We start from the raw sequence: 14,214 nt of genomic DNA, 5'->3' as shown, positions 1-14,214 counted from the left end.
AAGAGAGAAGATAAATGTATCAAGCATTGTCTCCTACTCCGTTCTTCTCGCTGTAAACTTGTGAAACACGAAGGAAATACAAATACAAAAGCTACACGGGAGTATCTCACATCCACCATGGAAAGTGTTTCAAACACACAGTACCGTGAACCAGATGAAGGACTGGGATTCCTTCATCTAAGAATATGCCCCCTGACCACGAATTGGATGTCTACATAGAAGACACTACTACTCCACTGAAGAACGGCAATTAAAGGCCTCGTTTTATGGAGTTCAGAAGATCCTCTCATTCTTGGAATTGTTCAAGATACAAAAGAACGTTATAACTCATCAACTACAGAGTCAAGTGTGTTTTCCCCTGAAGAAGTTCTCATGAAATTGTTAATGGCAAAGAAAGAACGAAACATGTTGGGTATCACGACACTGTAAAACAAACAGGGTTTTATAAAATGTGCAAAAGTAGCAATATAGGAACCTAGCTGTAATAATCAGCAGGATTCACGAAGCAAGACTAATAAGCAGTGTTAGTACCCAGCGAGAGTCAAGCAGAATGCAACATGCATTCTGATTGGCTCTCCCCGGGTCCTTACCCGGCCTTGAATCCTTCGATTCTCAGCCGGGACTCCAGCTGCCTTGTCCTCGGTGGGGGGGCGTGGCAGCCCCTCAGCCAATGAGGCTCGAAGCAGGGCCATCCTCGCTCCGAGCCTCCCCATGGCTGAGAGGCTGCCTCTGCCCCCCGCTGGGGAATCGGTTAAGCTTTTTTTTTTTTTCTTTTTCTTCCCTCCCTCCTCCCTACCCCACCCCACTTACCTTCTTGCTCCTGCGTCCATGGTGGGGGATGAAGGCAGCCTCCAGCAGCTTGGAGACTCCGCGCCTCCACACAGCTGGAGGCTTCCATCGTCCCCTGGCAGGGACGAAGGTACTTTTTTTTTTCTCCCCCATTCTCCTCCCCTCACCCCTTCCCTCCCGCCTCCCAACCCCACTTACCTTCTGCTTATTTTTTTTCAGGAGCGGACGCACTGGGAACACTTGTGTTCCCAGCACGTCCGCTCGCGAAGGCCGCCATGGAAAGAGAAAACGGACTCCCGTTTTCCCTTTCCCGGTGGCCATTTTCTTGGTCGTTTTTTTTATTTATTTTTTTTCTGTCCCGAAAGCTGTGGCTTTTCGGGACAGAAAAAAATGCTTTTAGTGCCCCGGTCACGCATATAATGCGGGCTGGGGTACTAAAAGCAATATGACCCTCGCGGCGGGGGCATTACCGACTCAGGTAATGCCCCAGGGCCTTCGCTATCATAACTATGGTCCCCGGGGCATTACCTGAGTCGGTAATGCCCCCGCCGCTCGGGTCATATTGCTTAATTAACGATCACTCCCAAATTATTGGTTGATGATTTTATATACCTGACTTTAGTTATGATTAAGTTGATATTGAAGTAGGACATCTGATTAGATGAATTGTACAGAAGAAGAATGATATGCAACTATGTGCTACATTGTACTGTTCTGATCTGCGATTAATTGTTCTATATTTTACACTTTTCTACTTTTTCTTAAATTGTTTTTAAACTGTGATATGATATTTTTGATTAACTATGTAGTCAGATTGACTTAATAAAATGTTGTAATTTTTTATAAAACACTTTTTGGTTTATATTTACACCGTTAGATATTTGATTAAATATACTGTTTTGAGGGGTCTCTGACCAAAGGTACCATAACACACAGGCAGAAGTGATTCCTAAAGTTGAGAAATGATAAGTGCGCAGCATGGAAAGCATTGATCTGGGACATGTTTCGCCCGTCTGACGACAAACCCCCATGGGCGCACCAGTTAAGGCAGGACCCACCCATTATGAGCCCAGTTACTCACCCTACAGCACTCAAGTGACAATGGCCAACCGGAGGACAAGAAGAGTATAAAGAGGAGTAGAGCCCCAGACACTGTGGCGTTTGCCCCCAACTGATGTTATAAATCAACACATGGCACGTGTAGGAAGTTGTTTGTTAGTTGTTATTTAACTAAACACAGGCATGAAAAATTGAGATGTTGAATTGCACGACTGTAACTATACAAATGCCAATAAAAACATGTAAAAATAGATACAAGTTCGGCGGGCATGCCTGTGTAATGTATTGTTACTATTCCTAACACACACCCACACCCCCCATCGCCCCCCCAGATTCACCCCTGCAGCCCCCCACACTCCCTCCCCCACACACACTCTGTGGAAATACTGCTAGTAGAAATATGCACAGCATGTCATTCTAAAACAGAATCACAAGCTACAAAAGATAATGTACTTACCAGTAAGTCTTTTTTCACCTTTGATCTTTTTTGGTGTCACATGTTACCAACCCAACCTCCCCACTGTAGATTACACAAAAGAAAAAGAGGGAAAATAATTTGCATTGCTTAAACACAATTACAAGGGATCATATAAATTTCACTAACAGGTTTGTAGTGGAGATTAGAATAGAGCAATACGATTAAAATGGGTGAACCGCAGTCATAACAGGTGAATATACTTCTGAGGCACAAGCTACCAAGGGTTTACATGCAGGTGCAAAATAAGATGTGCAGATGGATTTGACTGGAAAAACATTAGCGAAGTCTTTACAAATAATACAGGCATACTATAACAGCAGCACGCCTGCCAATACAAAACTTTAAACTTGGTAAACAAGTTGTAATTATCTGGCCCAACCATCAGAGGACGAGCTTTCCATGGCACAGGGATCGAAATTAAAATTGGACGAGTAAGAGCTAAAAGGAGCTCCTGGTTATCCAGCATTAACCTGTGTCCAGGAGCTACCACTGTGGTACAAGGAGCTAGTACATAGCGCTCCGCAAACCTACCTTCCACACAAGATGCAAACGTATGTCTGTGTGTCTGGTCTCAAAAGGATTAAATACTTCATTTCAAATCTGGGCTGACTTATCACAATGTTGCTCAAGATAAAATAAATATTCCCTGTGCATGGAAAGGAGTTATCAGAGTCTAAATTTGAACTGAGGTTATAATGGCAGCCTGTGCCAAGCAGCTTGCGCTAGCAGACCATTACTGTTGCGTACAATATACTGTGGTTGCCATTATCACCATTAGCAAACATGGCTGCATGGCAAGGGGAGGGTGAACAAAGAAAAACAAATATAGGAATTTCAGAAGGGATGCATGAGACATCAAAACACAGAGGAGGGAGCCAATGTGTAGAAAGCAGGGAGCACTTCAGTAAGGAACAAGCTGAATGATAAGGAGGGCGCCGTAACAAACCCTAGGGTACCCCCGCCTGCCAAATGGAGAAATAAAGAAAAATCAAGCGGGAGGAGAAAAGGTAAGACTGCACAGAGAGATACGAAGTGGTGAGAGATGGGGTGTGAGGGAGCAGAGAGCCAATTTCAGGAACGGAAGAACCACAACAAGGGGAGGGAGCCGAAAGCCCCCAAGCTACCAGTGCACCCTTGCCTGCCAAAAGTGATATGCAGTTCCTGCTAGGGAAGCTACACTGAGTGAGGGGTAGGAAAATGGAGGCCAAGTGATAATGCGTCAGAGCAGGGTCCGTCAGGGTTTCCTGCTGGATTTAGACCATGTTCTCTGCTACCTGATTGGATGGGGGCCAGGAGCCGGGTGCTTAAGTAGCAAAGTGGTAGATGTGGTTTATTGAAGAATTCATTACAGTGCAAGGTGAGTTGCAATAAAGTGATAAGTGCACAAGAATTATTGTGGAAGTTAATACAAATTCAGCTGCAGTAAATTGGCACCTATGCATGAAAGATTAGAAAAGGTGTTATTCTTTAAGATTAATATCAGTATTGTGGCATTTAGACATGGTAAGTAAAGTCCTGAGCAGAACTACCATCTTATAATACATGATCAATGAGGATCACTGATGAAATTAACTTGCTTATTGGGAGTAAGATGGTGAACCCCTTGGGTGTCTGAATGAGTGATGATTTATTAATTTACAGAAATAGTATATAGCACTTTTATCCAAAGCGCTTAACAAAAGAGACAATTACAGTACAATCAACGCAAATGAGAAAAGCAGGCTCACAAGCCAATACAGCAACAAAGTTACATATATAATTAAGAAACAGATTGAAGAAGATGGAGTTTTAGACCTAGTTCAAATTGAGAAAGATTAGAAATAGAGCGAATTGGAAGAGAGTTCCACAGAGAAGGTACGAGCAGTTGGAAAGGAGGCAACCGGGAGGCAGCACAAAGGGGCTGCAGAACAGAAAGACGAAACTGGGAAGCAGAACATACATTCCTAGAGGGTTGGTAGATAGAAACCAAAGAACATAAATATGGGTGAGCCAAAGCATGAATACATTTGAAAACTAAACACAAAATGTGGAGCTCCAGACATTGGGCCTCATCACGGGTTTGGCGGTAACCTTTAAATCCGGCGGTTGCGCTATTACCGCCGGATTTAAGGGTCCGCCAAATCAGGGCTTCGGCAGATTTCTCCCCAGCTCTGAGTTGGGGGGAAATCTGCTGAAAATTTGCACTATTACCGCCGGCGGGAAATCCACCGGCGGTAAGAGCGTGAAAATTCCCCATTGAGCCAAATGGGGAATGGGGGATTCCCGAATGGGCTCAGTGGGGAACGGGGAATCCCACTACCGCCAAACCCGTGATCCGGTGCTAATAGCGCCAAGGGGTTTGGCGGTAGGGTGAATACCGCTGGTGGTAATACCGCCAGCGTTACCGCCCAACTCGTGATGAGGCCCATTGCTTAATTGGGAGCCAATGGAGCCATGCTAGATAGGGAGAAATGCTGGCCGACCAGGGAAGACGAAACAGAATACTAACCAAAGAATGGAGTGCGGAGGGAGAGGAGCAAAATCAGGTAAGCCAACATAGAGGGTGCAGCAGTAGTTAAGATAAGACAACACGATAGATTGAAGAAGAGATTTGGTGGAAGAAAAAGTTAATAGAGGCCTAATTTTCGTAATATTAAACACATAAACATGTCATGAATGAACAATGCAAGCAATTTGGGTTTGTAAAGAAAAGTAGGAATTAAAAAAAACACCTATGTTGCGCGCCTGGTGGCTAACCAAAGCTGCAGAGGAGGAAAAGGAATAGATGGAGAGCCGGGAAATATAAGATTTCCAACGTTTTTGGATTGAGGCAGAGAAACCTAGAAGTCATCCACGATTCAGCATTGGAGAGACGAGAAGAAAGGCGAGAATGAACAGTGTCAGTGAAAGGAGGAAAAGAGAGAATGATCTTTGTGTCGTCGGCATATAGATGTACTTGGAAACCGAAGTCGAGGATCACTGAGGCAAGGGGAGAGGTGTACAGACAAAAAAGGAGAGGACCAAGAACAGAGACTTGGTGGGGGGGGCATAGGAGAGAGGAAGTGACTGAGGAAAAAGAAACTTCCAGAGAGACAGTAAATGGACATGCATACAAGTAAAAGCAATGGAGAGAATAGTCAGAAAAACCAAAGGAAGCGACTATGGGCACTGCCACAGTGTGTTGAAGGCAGCGCTTAAATCAAGAAGAACAAGAATGGAAGAGAGTTTGAGATGCGAGAATAGAGCTGGATACAGATGGAAGTGCAGTCTCAGTAGAAAAACATGGCAACAGCCAAGTTGAGGGGGGGGAAGAAGATTGCAAGCAGGATTAAGGGGAGGTTTTTTGGTAAGAGGAACAATCGTCACAACTAGAAGGATAGCTACCAGAAGAAAGGGACAGATTGAAAAGAGCAGTCAGAAAAGGAATAAACAAAGGATACATTTATTTGACTAGAGAAGCGGGGAGAGGGTCCGAAGGGACGGCAAAGTATGAAATTACCATTGCAACTTTGATCTCAGAAATCACGGAAAAAGAGAAAGAAGAATGGTCAGGAGGTAGCGCAGTGGAAAAAACGATAAAAGGCAAAGGTGGACCAGAAAGTGACCGAACATGAAGCGAGGATCTAATTTTCTCGATTTATGAGCAAAAGAAGGTAGCAAGATCCGAGGCAGTGAGAGACGAAAAGCTTTGGGGACCGGAAGAAAGAGGGGCAAGAAGTTTATTAATAGTAGACTGCAAAAGGTTTTGGCGATGAACTTTGTGCTTGAGTCAACAAAATAGTTTGCTTTAGCTGGTCTGAGAAGCTGATAAAAGGATTACAAAAGCACAGAGAAAAAAGAGAAGTTAGAAATGGAGCTAGATTTGAGCCAGCAACGCTTAGCCCTGTGAAGCTGGACCCTCAGTAACTTAAGGGACTCAGAAATGCAGGGGGTGAGGGAGATTTACTTTGGGTTTAAATGTGGACATGGGACAGGGAGCATCAAGAGATGAAGTAATGGCATGATGCAAATCATCATCAGCGCCATCAATGCTAAGGTAGCAAGGAACCGAAGAGCAAGGAAGATGAGGAAATTGAATTAATAAATTCAGAATGATCAAGATTCTGGATGTTGCAACGAAAAAAGGTAGGTAGCAGAAAATGGCGGAGAAATAGGAAGAGGAGGCAATGAAATTGAAAAAGATAAGAGGAAAAGGTATGCAGAAGGGATGATGTGGAAATTGATAGAATTGCAGAGAGAACAATCTGCCGAGATAAAGATCCAGTGAAGAACCCCACCCCTGACATGGGCGGGCAGGGAAGAAAGCAAGTTTAAATTATAGACCAGGGATGAGTAGATCAGAGGACAAGAAGTGTCAACTGATGGCATGTGGATGTTAAAGTCGCTAAAAGGTGTAGCAAGGTTAGAGAGGTTGTAAAGCAGGCAGTCAGTCATCTTAAAAGTAACCAAGTGGACCTGTGGCCAATAAATAAATAAAACAGTAAACGGAGAGGGCGCAGAGAAGGCGAGAGTATGAAATTCAAAAGATGAGAGGAAGCGAAGAAAAACAGGGAAAGGAGCAATGACGCAGTGATGGTGGAAAGGAAGACCAGTCCCCCTCCAGAGCAAGAAGGACGTGGATTATGTGAAAAAGAAGAAACAGATGAACTAAGAGGAGCAATTTGAGTAGTTTTATAGAACCGACAGATCCCGGTCTCCGTAATACCAAAAAAGTTAAAGTTGTGTGTAAGAAATGGTTCAAGAACAAGATCCGTTTTTGACACCCATCGAACAAGCATTCCAAAGGCCACAGTGAATAGGAGAAAGGAAAGAGGTATGAAGGTCAGGATAAATCGGATTTAAAGGTTGAGGTAGACTCAAACGGTGATGCTGGCGTGTACATTAACCTTGTTCTCCAATGTGGGTAGTAAGTGGGTTCATAATTAAAATCTCACTATTTGTGTACATTATAGATACCGTCTCTATTAATTTGTGTTCATCTTTGCAGACAGGCATAGAATAGTTCCATCAAAGATTTCATGCTTTATAAATGCAAGCATTTTATTTTATATATATTTTTTACCCGTTGTTTATTCTGCTCCTCGTAACCGTCCATCGGTTGTGCACATTCTGCATATTTTATCTCCTGGAGGTATGTAGTATTTGTACAGTATTATTTCCACACCATATGCCTTGTAATATCCCAGTGCACAGTTGCCACTTTGATTTGTGTGCCGCTGTAAAGCATATATTGAATCTTGATTATGTTGTACACTACTTATCACACAATGCCCCTCTGTCTTGTTATTTCTCTGGGTTGCTTGAACTCCCAATGCCATACCTCATAATTCTCCTGCTGTTGATTTCAATTACTTTTCCTTTTATTCCCATTGCGCTTTCCCTTATGGACTGATTACCGTTACTGTAATAAAGTACAACGACATTTTATCATAGGCTGGCTAACTCGTCCGCATATCACTTAAAGGCTGTTTTTCTACCTTCTGACAGATGACCCAGAACTTTGGGATATCCCCTTGGATCCTGGTGATGCTGACCTCACTCCCAATGGCAATCAACATTCTCTAACATATCTGCCAGAAGCCCCCAACACTCCTTGTGGATCACATCAGATGATGACACGCAGCAAGACGCCCCAAAGAGAAAATCAACCAAGAGCCCCAATGAGGCCAGTACAGTTGCAGCCAGTGCAACCCAATCATGGGACGAGCCACCACACAAACCAACACAGGCCAGGTACATGCGGCTAGGGAAAACAACATTTATGAGTGCTTTATGCAACATTGTTCACTGTGTTCTATGTAGTTAAGCTGTGGGAAATTCTCAGTAAGACCATTATAGAAATGGATGTCTAAACTTAAACCTAGAGCCAGCTTCACAAATAACATCACAAAACATTTGTCGCAGCAAGAGTACAGATTGCATCGATATACCCTTTTGCCAGAAGAGAGTTGTGCAGGCAGCACTACACACATTTTTTCACAAAGGCCTGGGACATACCTGATATGATATGGCATTTAAAATGCGCCTGTACACAAGTGTTTCTAGGCGCGACGAGACAGGGGAGGGAAGACAGAGGGAGGACAAGACAATCCATCTTACTAGGCCTTGTGTCATTCAGATTGTGCAAGTGCAACAATGCAAAGTGTAGGAGGAAGGGAGAGGGGGAAGTGCAATCAGGGCATCAATTACTCTGAGTAAGAGCGGCAGGGCAGCGTGGCAAGGAAACGGGGGACTGTAGAGGTTACACTTACAACCCTAAGTGTGGGGTAGGCCTTGAGGCAGTGCAGGGGAGACTGGTCATGGAGGAGCCTTATACCCAATGAGACTGTGAGTTTAACCAAGCAACCAGTCGTCACAGCAAACAAGTAGGTCGGCAGGGGAGGGAGAGAGAGAGAGAGAAAGCACAGGAGAAACGGAAGGTATTGAGCTGCTTCTGGAACTTCAGGTGGTCCAGCTCAAGCTTGAGAGGGGCAGGGAAGCCATTCCAGAGGGAGGCACCTGCAGAGGAGAGGGATCTACCCCCCATGCCCCACTCTCTGCCTGGAGAAGCGTCTGACCCTCCGAGAGTTGGAGGTGGCAGAGCGAAGGGCTGAGAGAGTAAAATAATGGAAATCAAACCTAAAGCTGGAGACATGATGGATCTGTGCATTGGGTAGGCAAGAAAGCAGATAGACTGCAGCTCATAAACATCAGTGGGAAAGACATGTCCATCTAAAATATGTCAGAAAAGAATCTTACTATGCATCAGAATTAAAATGTGTACAGCATATTTCTTTGCTCAACTTTAAAAGAAAAACAATATATTAATTCAACTAATCAGCTTTCATTGATTGACTATGTACTAGTGTGCTTACTTGAAATCATTATGCTTTGTTCACCAACCTTTTACAATGATGCACCGTCTTCAATGATCAGCAGAACAACACTAGATATGCCATTTAGAGCACTCCAATCGACCATGTGTTAGCTCCTCACTGTTCAACGTTTCAAAAAGTCTTCATTTTGATTGTGTGCTCAACAGTGGAAATAAATTACTATGGCGGCTAGGCAGGTCAGTGACTTCTTAGTTTTGATAAGACTGTTCCAACTGTCAGTGTGCCATGCAGAGCAAGTAATCTATTGGTTCTAATTATGATGCCCTGAAGCCACCCCTTTAGCAAATGTCAACCACAAGCCAATTCATTGCTTTCAGTGCGGAACATATCCTAGCGTCCTAATCTCAGGAACAGTCCCATCACCATTGTTGTGCAGAAAAAAAGATATCTCCATAGTCCGGCAAGGGTTTGCAAAGCTTAGAAAGTGTTACTTTCCACCCCATGCTGATGAATATGACTACATTAACTTGGGTTGCTGGGTTGCAATTTACCTTAAATAATTTGCATGCAGTGATCCACCTGCAAGGGCAGAAAAGTTGCATTCCTTGGAGCAATTTGAATAGTTTATAACCTGGCTAAACTCACTCCTACTTATGATCCAACCTCTTTCAGTGGGGCTCTCATAGATGTATCTTAAAAAGAAAAAAAGAACATTTTGAAGGTATGTTCTGTAAGATGGGTGGGGTACTGAAATGTCCCACTCTGTTGCTATCATTATTCAGTGGGGATCGCAGAAGATTATCAAAGTTTCAGACACTCTATGGATTAAATTTCCAAGACCGCTTTTAAAAAGTCACACTTATTATTTCTATTGTGGAGGGGGGGTTCTGTGGTGTGTGCCACACATTTTGTCTTACAAAGTAATCTCCCATGGAAAGTTGATGCTGCCATTGGTTAATAATATTGGTTAAGGTTTGAGAAATACTGAAACCCCAAGACAAGGAAATGGAATTACTGATAATCAAGCAAAGTACCTGCAAATCTACCTCATATAGCACGTTTCAAGTAATGAACTAAAGTGATCCAGCGGTCAAAAACATCAGTGTTGACTGCATTTCATCAACGGTTGCAGGCAGAGGGGGAAGATGCCCCAGCTATAAAAATTCCTTTTCCCGCTGAAGAGTTAGTTTTAATTGAGTTAATTTTGAAACTGACCAGCGATTGATCTGAAAAACATCAGAAGCAAGCTAAAACAATAGAAGTGTCTGGTTTTGGGAAAGACCTATTCAATTGAAGACATTTACAGCGTTCCCTGTAAGCCATATTGAAAAGAGGAATTGTTTGTCTTGTGGAGAGGGACATTTTATAGGTAGTTGGTTACTTCTAAAGTAAGTGTTAATGGTAATAAGGGCAGGCTTTTGAGTCGAGATGGTATTGTTGGTTGCTTTGTGTGAAGCCATACAATGTATCTCCTCCTATTTCTTCATTGTGTAAAGGCTGAGATATTTATTTCTGTCACCCTTGGTTGCCATTGTGCATAGAACATTTGAGTGTGTGTGTCATTTGGTCTGTTATGTATAGAACATTAAGAGCATATCAAATGTATGCTCCATTTCAAGATCCTCCTGAAAACCTATTTGAGTTTTCTGTCCACTCCCGCAGAACAGTTGCATACTGTGTCTTCAATAGTTTTCTTTGATCTAGCAATGCCTCAAGAGCAAATTCTTCACAGATGGCAAGTTTAACTATTTTGTCAGGTATTCCTTGAACCGAACCATTGTTACCAAAAGTACTTTTGAAATCAGTATGTTGGCTACATGGAATATCTTCTATGGAGTTTGGCAGACTCAGAAGATATTTCTCAGACACTCTGCAGTCACAACACTCATAAATATGTATTACATTCACATCCACCCCTTCGTAGAGAGCAGACTACCATGGGCTCACATACAGCATTCCAAACTTACTACATGATGTTGCATTCATAGGGTAATGGAAATAAATGTAATCTGACCCATTGTAAAGCCCTTTCTTAAAGCTTCCAGCAATGTAATGAAGACCGTAGTCTATTCTTGAGTGATGGGACTTCCCTCTGTTGGGAACACATTTCTCTCAATTTTGGATGTTTGTACATCTTATCCTACTCAGGCTTTACCTACAACATTTTGAAGATCACCTGTTTGGTTGTAATGTTTTAATTGTGACCAACCAGTTGTGTTCCCTTTCCTGTTGCCCAACTACCCTCCCACCCTTCTCTCACACCTCCCAATACCTTACCCCCTACATATCTGATTAGTCGTGGTGATCGAAATGTCACAATCACAAAGTCCTCCTTCAAAAGGTTATGGGTGAAACAACTGCAGTAATTTGCTGCAATGGTATCTGAGTGCACTTGGTTCCTTGGGCATTACCAAACTCCTGCCCACTGCAGAAAATGTTTCCCTAACCAATTGATTGAGAAGAAAAGGGTTTGAGAGGACTTGGTGTAACACATTAAACAAAGGATTGTAAAAAAACGTTCAAACCGCCAACCCCCCCAAATATAACTATTGGTATGGGTGCTTTGCTTGTATGACTCCTGTGTAAAGAATGAGGGCACAGCGAAACTGGATGCTACATGCCTCACATGAATGTTAACTTTGCCCCAAATTGTGACTTTAGATCTTTTCCCAAGGAACAACATAGAAGATTGATCATATCCGTTGAAAAGCAAAAATGGCACATCTTCATGTTCTGCTACCCGCAGAAACAGTTAAGAGAGTCTGCGTTTTGCATGTCACCTAAATACATGCATTCTCCACCAATTTCCTAGGTTGCTCAAATCATTCTAAAGACGCGCACTAAAAACATACCTTGCTACTTCTTGCATCAACCTGGTCCCTCAACCATGATTCACACAAGTCTTGGACATACGGGGGGGCCTTGCAGATTAAGTTTCCTATCTCCAAGCACCTCCTAAACAGATTTAGGGGGAGAAATATACAGTAGCCCAAAACTGGTGACTCTCAATGTGGCACCATGGCACACCGGATCATAAACATTGGTACCTGCAACCATTCTTTAATCACATTGAAATGGTCACACAAGCTGGAAGGCCAAGCATGGGAAACCTAACACAAACAACGAGCCATGTTGTTCATACTTGAATACCTGCTACACTTGATGCATAATGTGCTTATTTGCTCCTCCATCTGGGCACACCTGGCCATACCTAGTCAGTATCTGTATTGTATAGAGCTCTATACTTCAATAAGTCTGTTCCTTTGTCGGCATGCAAAGGTAAATGAGGTTTATATGGGCCATGAATTGACAGATGCTGAATGGAAGAGGGCCTATTTGTCAGTGAAGCAGCTATCTCTTAACTCCTCTTACATCCTCCTGCCTCTTCCTTCTCCTTTTTAACCACATCTCTCACCCTTGCTACCCTTCATCTCTATCTCCCTCTATTCCTCCCTGTCTGTCTACCTATCTCTCTCCTTTCTCCCTACCCTCTCTTTCTTTTCTCTCTATCTCTCCCTCCCCTGGAACTACTTTGGGCACTATGGAGTTTATTCTCTGCTCACCACTCTTTCCCTTTCCATTCTCAACCTTCATAACCTCGATTCCTTTTTCGCCTTTGTTGCTTCTCTGACCACCCTACGTCTTACTTTCAACTTCTACTTATTCTCGCCTTTGGGCACAACCCTCCTGCACATATCTTTCTAGGATTTCTAGGACATTTCCTGCTTCTGGGAACCTTCTTCATCCCGATGGCCACTGCCCTCTTTCTGTCTTCCTACCTTCTTAATACCTTCTTAATGGTCTTTAGATCTCCCTCACCTTATACTCCTATCTGGGCACTTTTGTCACCCCTCAGGGCATCACCTTCTTTCCCAATAACTTCACACTCTTTAGACTCAATTTTCCGTCTCCTTAATTCTTAGCTCTTGACTCCTTGGACGGTATCTGGGTCTCTCTCCAGCTCCCAGTATTGCCAATCCTCCTGGACCTCTCCGTCAGTCTACTGGGTCTGGCTCAGTCAATTGGTCTCTTTTGCAGCCTTCCCCAAACACATTCCTGTCTCTGCTGTCTGTTTTCCAGCTCCTATTCTAAATGCAAACTCTGCAGACAGAGCTTTTGGATTTAATGAGGCTTTGGCCTCACCTTTCAGCCTGTTAAACAGGGACTCTGGCATGTTAGCTGGGATGGGGATTGACTGTCATGCCCTGCCCTTGAGGATGGCTTACTCCGCTGTATCAATTGGGATTGGCTCGTCCTTCCCCTGGGACCTCTTTATGCCTGCCACCCACATGCAAGCATTCCCAACTCTCTCTGTGGTAAGGTAAATCGTGTGTTTCTCTTTAGACAACTCTTGCTGGGATTCGTTGGAGATCCCCTTCCCTGAAGATGTCTTCCAGTTCTGATTAGAGGCTTGGAGATGACTAGTCCTTCGGCATGGGTAGTCCTTGCTCGTTCTTCCTCCTTACCCCGGGGTAAACTCCCTTAGCATCTGTTCTTTACTGTATGAGAGTGGAGGCCTTATGCAATGGCTGACGGGCTGACTATGGATTTTCCCATCTTAATTCAGGTCCCTCTTTCCCTCTGTAGATTGATAAGGGATTTCAGCAAGGGTAGCTGAACACCCAGGTGCTGTCGCTTCTGTTGGTCTGCTATTTCTCGATTCCCTTAGAGGGTCAGGGGCTTTTGTGGTTCCAATGTGACTGTCCCTTGCCTTAACGTGGGACCTAAGTGGGGGTTACCAATGAACTCTCCTCTTATCACCCCTTGTACCCATCATCTGCTCGCTTAGGTAGACCTGAGCTTCCTTGGTCACGCCCACTGGAGGTCTCCGAAGGAGACCAGGTTCTTTGTCGTGTACAGCTTAGTTTAACTAAGGCTATTATTATTAACAAAGTCTTAGATTGCTGGAAATATGAAATGGCTCAAACTAAAAGGTTTGGTATATGCAATAATTAATTTTAAATAGGAAAGCTATAGATTGAGGAACATTTAAAATTGCTGCACTCTGTCAAAGAGGTGAGATCACTCAATTTAGGGCGAATAGCATACTTTGCTGGCAGTGACACTGAGATGGGAAAATAAAGCACCCTCTGA

At 43.5% G+C, this 14,214-nt stretch overlaps 1 protein-coding gene across 3 annotated transcripts in view; it reads left to right on the top strand.

Moving 5' to 3' along the window:
* Nucleotides 1–14,214, top strand: part of RAD52 (RAD52 homolog, DNA repair protein) — a 632,693-nt gene that overhangs the window by 586,582 nt on the left and 31,897 nt on the right. For all 3 annotated transcript variants that reach the window (XM_069628612.1, XM_069628610.1, XM_069628611.1), the window contains exon 11: nucleotides 7,793–8,038. In XM_069628612.1, the coding sequence (XP_069484713.1) occupies nucleotides 7,793–8,038 (246 nt within the window). The remainder of the gene's footprint in view (nucleotides 1–7,792; nucleotides 8,039–14,214) is intronic.

Source organism: Ambystoma mexicanum, chromosome 12, assembly GCF_040938575.1.
Source record: "Ambystoma mexicanum isolate Mex_15411 chromosome 12, UKY_AmexF1_1, whole genome shotgun sequence".
In the NCBI taxonomy this organism is placed as follows: domain Eukaryota; kingdom Metazoa; phylum Chordata; class Amphibia; order Caudata; family Ambystomatidae; genus Ambystoma; species Ambystoma mexicanum.
Note: the sequence above shows the minus strand (reverse complement) of the source record. Positions and strands in the feature narration are given on the sequence as shown.